We start from the raw sequence: 8,275 nt of genomic DNA, 5'->3' as shown, positions 1-8,275 counted from the left end.
AAGCACCAGGAGGTATCTTTGTTTTCCACATAGATGTATTAAATGTGTTTAGAAAACATAACTAGTTTGTTAAAAAAAATGTTTAATTATCCAAAAATGCTTATACACTGGAAACATAAATTTTTTTTTTTAATGTTTGAGTGAGGTTAAATTGTAACCATGTGTTTTGGAGTGACTCTTCATTGCTCTGTTCTTCTCTCCACCCCCCACCGATGCTTCAGTTAGTTGTGTCTCTTTGAATGGCCGAGTGCAGATGAAGGGTATCTGATGTACAGTGCTGAAGGGGAGGCAGAAGGGAGTGAGAGGAACTTTGACTGACTGCCTTTAGGTGACTCTCTGTGACTCGAAATTCCTCCCCTTTTATCAGCAACATCACAGCTCAGGTAAGTTTCAAATTTGCATTTCTAGTTAAGTGAATTAATTAAATGATCACTTCTGGAATCATAGTTAAGGTTAAAAGGTAATGAAAAAAAATATGATACATGTCATGTTGGTGTCATCAATATGTATATCAATGTATATATTTCATTTATTAGCAGTTTGTAATTGCTGGAGATTCTTCTAGTACAAGTATATTCTTTTTATTGCAAGTTTTATTTTCGGAAATCTTTCATGATAAGTAATCAGGAATTAGAATATGCACGTGAAATTTAAGTCATTGTTTGTAAATTTACTGTGCATTTTTAAAACAAAAAGAAAACATAAGTATTAAAATAATTTAACAATGAAAAGTTATATATCATCTTTTGGCATGCAGTATCTTCATGCCACTGCACCCCAGTCATTGTCCACATCAACATGGCCAATAATGGGCACATTGTCTCTGTGCAGGAAGCAAAAAGCTTGTGTACTTAGTCGACTCTTTTTCCAGTCTAGTAGCTTCTGATGTTTGCATTGCCCCTCCGGACTTTGAATGTGACTTTTGAGCAGGGTTCATCTCCTGGGCCCTGTTACCACGACAACTGAGGCGGCTGATTTATGCTAGGGTGTCATGGCAGGAGTACGTCCAGAATACAGATGGAGAACTCTGAACCCTGTGTGAGAACAGCCCAGAGGGCAGAACAGCAGAATTCTTAGATAGAAAGAATAGAGAATGTAGACATCGTCACTTCAAGTTTTTTCAGGAAGTTTTAAGGTAGGACACAGGACTCTGCTGACATCCATACAAATTATTGTTGATTTTGTTTTTTGTTTTTTCTAGAGATGAAGAAAGACCTGTTTCTCTTCTGCTTTTTGGTCTCAGCACTGGCTGCATATGTAAGTAAAATATCCTAATATTCAGCAATTCTTTTTCTATAAGCCCATAATCATGTTCAAAGGTCAAAGAACCAAATGGAATCCGACACCAACCTAAAAGACATTTCCAAGAAGAATAAAGTTCAAAACGCAAGAAATGAGAAATATGCATGCTGGGAATTTGAGACAAGGAGCTTTTAGAGAGTCAATCAAATGTTATCAAATGTGTAGATAAATCAGCGGGAACATTGTAAGCTGTAATGAAATCTGTTGTAATATATGACCTCGGCTGACAGAGAGGGTTTGACACAGCTAATCACAAACATGGTTATATATTATTCCATTGTCTTACTCTTGGGATTGGAATGGGGGTAGACTAACTTTTAAATGGAGTTCTGCTGGGCAGTAAATCAATCCCACAGCCCCATGGCTGGTTAAAGGATAATTGTGTAGATTTAAAATGACAAAATGTTTAATAAATCATAAGACCGAGGCATGTTTTTCAGTTCAGCTTCGAGAATGTAATGTAAATGGACTCTCAATATTAGTTACTTATCAGGAAATAGAAAGACAATACTTCACTGGCAAAATATCTGTATTCCTCCAGGAAATTACAACAGAGCGGTTGTAGATAATCATAACCATAACCATAGATAATCTCAAACAATTGAGTTGGAAGGATTACATAAACAGCAATGTAATTTCATGGTTGTATGAGTTTCTGTTCGATCTGTTCAAACTTTATGCTGAAAAATTAACATTTTCATAAAGAAACTCTCTCTATCTCTCTCTCTCTCTCTTTCAGGTACAAAGTAAGCCTCATGTAAAAAATCAGCATGTCAAACACTACCCAACTCCAAAAGACCAGGTAATCCTTAAAAAGATAAAATTTGCATTAAATTGTTTCCTATAGTTTTCAAGTCATTGTTTTCAGCCATGTGCCTAAATTTTAATATATTTATAAATTATATGCAATTATACATTTTACATGTTAAAAATAAATATTATCATATTATATAGAAAATATTTTTAAAAATGATTGTTCAAAAACTTTGATTCATTTAGAAACAAAAACTGACGTCTGTATGAGAGAGTCATTGAATTATTCACTCAACTGATTTGTTAAAGAACACTAATTCAATAAAAATATTTCAAAACAAAAATCTTTTTTTGATGAATCCAATCATTAAAAAGGCTCATAAAATAATATTTTTAATTTTTCCATTTTTTTTAAGCCAGAGTCGGTGAAGCATCATGACAGTAATGATGGAGTTCTGCCCACATTTCTGCCTTTTGAGTCTAGCACACAGGACCCAGAGGATGAGGACAAGAGTGAGGAGAATGAAAGCCATGTGGAGATGAAGAAAGCAGGGGCAAAAGAGCTTGATGGTTCAGAGGAAGGTCAGAAGAATATACCTTTGCTCCTGAGTGAGGAGGCATTGTCTCAGCTCCTGCAGGTCCCTGGGGAGGTAGATGAACCTGCGGAGGAGGATGAAGATGATGATAACAGATTAATAAAAGGCAAAGAAATTAAGGAGATGGAGGAGGGGGGAAAGAAAGATAGAGAATCTACAATGAAGACGAAAGATGGAACTGAAAAAAGAAAAGGTGAGAACAAGGTAGAGGATGCAAATGAGACCGACAGCAGTACTGAGTCAGAGATACCAATTGATTTGGACTATGCAGCTGACCGTGATGCTTCGCAGCCACTTCCCACCAAGCTGGAGGAGGTCAAAGCTTCAACCATCAACACTAAGAAAAAAGAAACAGATGAAACGGCTGAAGATGTGATTCCCACAGTCACAGTGGACTATGATTCTCAGCAATCCAACACTGACTCTGAGGATATTGCAGAAGAACAGGACGTGCCAGCAGAACAAACACAAGATGAGCCTTTACAAGACTCTGAGAATGACAATGAACAAGAGAAGAGTGATCAAGAGGATGAGAAGAACACCACTAAATCTGAGGATATTGTTCTTTCTAGTGGCAAGAAGACAAAGAAGGAGAAGAAAAAGCAGAAGAATGAAGGTAACAGCCATGGAAAGAGCAAATCCAAGAAGCAGCGAAACAACCAGCAGCTGGAGAAGATGCAGAGTGACCAAGCCAGTACAATGGAAGCAACTGAAGAACATACTCATAGGAAAGACCCAGAAAAACTGGAGGAGCCCACTGAAAATACAGAGCCTAAAACCAGAAAGAAGAATGGGAAATGGGTACAAAATGCATCACACATGCATTGTTATCTTAAAACAGATGAGAATCTTCTAGCTGAACACGCAACCGGACTCTAAGCTTTTCACAATACATTCTAGTACAGTATATAGCCTACATATGTGCTTTTAGTAGATTAATACATTAAATGAATTATTAGAACTTAGCTAATGAAGTAGAGGCTAAATTCTCCAACCTTGGTTAGAAAGGTTAAAGCCATACCGAGTATGAACCAAAATCCTAAACCAAACCATTAGCGTGAGCAAAAGCAAATAAGTGAGAAGAATCCCATTTAAGTTTACATTTACTTGTTAATGAATTGGAAGTCATACATAAGAAAAAACTTATTGAAAAAAAATCTTATTTGAAAAATAATGGATAGATTAAGCAGGGGCGCTAGTTTAAAGTATTTGAATTAGACCACATATTTTTAGTATATACCCTCCAAAGTCTTCGAAATGTTTAAATGTGATGGTTGTACCTCTTTACAGTCTCGCTTGGTGGGGATGAATCCCGTACAGATCAGAGCCGCTATGGAGCTTTACCCTGACTTTCGACCCACCCATCGGCCCAGCGGACAGGGGTTGCCAGATGGTGAGTGTTGTTTCAACATTGTCTCCATAGCCCCAAATTCTTATTAGGAATCTGCTGAGCAGAGTTTTTCTTTAACATAGACTGTTAAACTGCCCTGGCTTAAGAAGTCAATGAGAGCCTTAGCCCCTGGTTTATGCTCTATGCAAACCAACAGAGGGAAAGGAATGCTGGCACTCTTTACAGAGTTATATATAACCTTTATTAGATCTCTTTTTGAGAACCTTTTAAAGCAGCAGTGGATGCTTGATTTGAGGATACGGTATTTGACAAGATATTTACACATTCTTTCATTGTTTTATCCAGATCCCTGTGAGAATTTTCGCTGTAAAAGAGGAAAGACATGCAAAACAAATGATGAGAACAAACCCGTCTGTGTGTGTCAGGAGCCGTCAGAATGTCCTCCCAGTGTAAATGATTTTGAGCATGTAAGTATACGTAGTTAGTTTAATTTGATTTCACTGCTGAATGCTGTCACTGGGGTGGTACCCTAAGGTACAAAAGCTAAAAAGTGCATCCTCATTTGCCCGTAAATGGTACGTATACCATCAAGGTGCATGTTATTATTTAAAAGTACATGTTAGTACCTAAATTGTACATTTTATACCTTTTGAAAGAGCACTGCCTCAGTGACAGTTTTGTAATGTGAGAGTGCATAGTTACATATTCCATTACAGATCAAACATTTAATTAACAGATACTGATTGAAGAAGAAAAAACACAAGTTTAAAAATAATTTGCTAATTAAAAGCTGTTATCATTGGGACATTTTCATTGTAGGTATGCGGAACTGACAATAAGACATATGACACATCCTGTCAACTTTTTGCCACCAAGTGTGGCCTTGAGGGGACCAAAATAGGCCACAGACTTCACCTGGATTACACTGGATCCTGCAAATGTAAGAAACACTAATATGCTTATTTAATTATTACCACCTGAGAGGTAAAATTTAGGTGTAAAATTAGCATGTGAGAAGAGATGTAAAGAAATGAGTTTCTGAAGATTTCTCAACAATGTCTCAGAAACTGCATTCAGATTTAGCAAAGTCTGCAAATACACTTCAGACACGTGAATATAGACTCAAATATTTCTCACTGAATTCATCCATTTCATAAGTGTGGTCATACTTTATTTTAAGGTACAATTCTTGCCATTACCAAACCATTAATTATGACTTTTGCTTCAATAAACTCCTAATTTGCTGCTTATTAATGGTTAGTAGGTTTATGTATTGGGTATGGGATGTAGAATATGGTCATGCAGAATATGTGCTTTATAAGCAATAATAAACAGCCAATATGTTCATAATAGGCATGCAACTAAGTTAAATGTGAGAACTGGTCCCTATACTAAAGTGTTTCCGTTCTATGCTCTTAATGTATATCTACAGTTTTATTTTTGTCTATTATTATTTCTTCTAACATTTATTTTGTGTGTTTTGTCTGGCAGTTATTCCTCCATGCCCAGAGTCAGAGCTGGTGCAGTTCCCTCTGCGTATGCGGGATTGGCTGAAGAACGTGCTTTTGCAGTTGTACGAGCATGAATCCATGTCTCCTGGCTTTCTCACAGCTAAACAAAGTATCAGGGTATGTCTACTAAAGATACTGGACAGATAGTTTTTCATCTAGATATCACATGTTTCCCAAAGAGATTAATAGTAGGTTTAATACAATAAACAGGAGGCGAATTCTACTCAGCTCTCCAACTTTTGACAGTAAAACGCACTGTGTTGAATATACTACCTTGAAAAATAACCTTGATTGTATCTAAACCACCAAATATGAATTCATCACAGATGACGAATGCTCTGCTCAACAGGTTCAGAAGATCTATGAGAGTGAGAGACGTCTTCATGCAGGCCATCACACCGTTGAGATTCTACAGCAGGACTTTGAGAAGAACTACAACATGTACATCTATCCAGTGCACTGGCAGTTTGCACAGATGGACCAGCATCCTTCAGACAGGTGGGGGCTGTGTGTTTGTACAGACCTTGCACAGACCTTGCAATATACTTTATATACAATGTACCCAAATATATTTGTAAATGAAATCAAATTTCCTTCTAACTTTTGTCTTGCAGCCAGAGTTTTGACTGATAAAAATATATTTGAACCCAGATTCCTGAAACTTGCTTCAAGCTGCCCAATTAGACTCGAACAAGCGATTTTGGGAAATTCTCGGCAGTTTGGAGCTCTACAGTATGTGCATACATTGGTCACGAATGGGCAATTCGTGGGCAAGACGTCTGAATTTCTTGAAACTATTGTAACTGTGACTTACTCATACAGGAGGTTCGGTAATATTTTTAGCCGGTGTGAGGATGTGGTTGAGGGATATTTCCAGAAAAAGACAGACTTGCTGCCAATATCCTCCATAATGTCAGTGGTCAGACAGAGGCTTTAAAGCTGCAGTGTGGGGGAAAACTGCCTACGAGTGATTTACTTATGTCTCTCTCTGCATTAAACTGAGATGCGAGAAAACTTCATATAGTAGCTTTAAGAATCTAGTGTTTGTCTTTCAATTGGAGTGGACATGAAATATGCTCATAAGATTTTCTTTCTACTGTTATTTTTTTTTCTTTCACATTATGCTCTTGCAGGTTTCTTTCTCACTCTGAGCTGGCTCCACTGCGCGTTCCCCTAGTTCCAATGGAGTATTGCACCTCAGTCTTTTTTCAAAAGTGCGATGCTGACAAGGACAAATTGGTCTCCTTAAAGGAGTGGTGCAGCTGCTTTGGCATTAAGGAAGGTGAGACTATTTTTAAGGCCTCGTTTTAAACAGCTCAGAGTGATTTTCATTTATTTTTCATTCACTTTAAATGCATTATTTATGCACGTTTTAAATAAATCAAAAACATTAAAAACAAACCAGGTTTTTGTATTTTCATTCCTACAGAAGATATGGATACCAATCTGCTGTTCTGAGCAAGAACGAAAGCCTAAACAAGCATCTCTGAGCTAATAGAAGCAAAGATTGTTTTTTTTTTTATTAAATATGGCAGATGTAATACTGGAGGTCTGTTCAGTGAAATTGTGCTGTTTTGTATGTGTAGATCTTGATGGATCAGAATGTCTAAAAACCTTTTTTTGATGCATTATATGTGTAGCATATAGGAAAAAAAAAATTAACTATAGTTAATAATTTAGCTGAAAAATGAACACAAAATATGTAGTTTTAGTTGGGGAGTTTTTGTATGAATTCCAGGGGAAAGGTTTACATAGTGAATATAAACTAAATAAAATAGATTTTATAAAGATGTTGGAAATGTTTTCAGATTATGAAAAAGGTCACTCTTATATGTGCATGTTGTCAAATAATTAGCCTACATATATATTACAAATTATGTTCATGGCTCAAATGAATAAATCAGAAATTTATTATTATTATTTTTAAATCCACCAAGCATTTTAGATGACCATATTAAAGATGACTTCCTTAAAAAAATGATAATGTAATTCTTTAAAACTGAAAATGTCTTTAACACCTCAATTAAAGTTCCACTTCGATTCGCATCACAAGATTTATGTCCCAAAAGCTTTGGGAGCTGTTGCACACGCTGACAACAGTTATTGTTTTTGAAAAAGAACTGTGTGGGGCATGACACTGTAATTAAAAAAAAAAAAAAAAAGTGTCTGGAAAAAACAACCCTTAGGAAGTCATTAAATTACTGTTGTCAGAACTGTGTGCCTTGAGTGTGCAGTGTAATTCAATGGCCATGTGACTTCAGTGAGCAGTTGAAGCATTGCACACAGTCATCTTCTCTGATTAGACTGACTGCCTCACATGCAATGAACACTTTATCATTTGTGGAAAATGACCTCAAATAACCTTATATCATCAGTTACATGTGCCAGAAGTACTAAATTTGGAAATATGTATCTACTAAAGCTGAATGAGACTCCTGCAACCCCACAAGTGGTTCAAGAATGTATGGATGGACAAATGCTCTCTGATTTCTTTTCTGTAGGATGAATACATGACCAAAAAATATATGCAAGAAAGAGTTGATTTATGTAAAAAAAAAAACAGTTTGATTTTCTCTTTACCATATCCTGTGTATTGGTGTCAGTATCTCTCAAAAACAGCTTTTCACTGGATGCTTTTCCCCCCAGACAGATTCAGGGAGTTGAATAATTTTAGTTTGATTACAGATTTTGCATGCACACTCTGGGTCTCTGTCAGGTTTGATAAGATAAGACCACCCGGCGCTAAGATTTCAGAAAAAGAG

General features: G+C 36.4%; 1 protein-coding gene across 1 annotated transcript; it reads left to right on the top strand.

The window, feature by feature from the left end:
* Positions 1 to 221: 221 nt before the first annotated feature.
* LOC306872594 (uncharacterized protein) lies at positions 222 to 7,482 on the top strand. The gene is made up of 11 exons (XM_079421210.1): positions 222 to 383; positions 1,202 to 1,257; positions 2,042 to 2,104; positions 2,472 to 3,452; positions 3,942 to 4,044; positions 4,348 to 4,469; positions 4,822 to 4,942; positions 5,494 to 5,630; positions 5,863 to 6,011; positions 6,647 to 6,795; positions 6,943 to 7,482. The coding sequence occupies exons 2-11, from the start codon at positions 1,204 to 1,206 to the stop codon at positions 6,969 to 6,971; spliced, it is 1,908 nt and encodes a 635-aa protein (XP_079277336.1). The 5' UTR covers positions 222 to 383; positions 1,202 to 1,203; the 3' UTR covers positions 6,972 to 7,482.
* Positions 7,483 to 8,275: the final 793 nt, after the last annotated feature.

Source organism: Barbus barbus (assembly GCF_936440315.1).
Source record: "Barbus barbus genome assembly, chromosome: 7".
Classification (NCBI taxonomy): Eukaryota; Metazoa; Chordata; class Actinopteri; order Cypriniformes; family Cyprinidae; genus Barbus; species Barbus barbus.
Note: the sequence above shows the minus strand (reverse complement) of the source record. Positions and strands in the feature narration are given on the sequence as shown.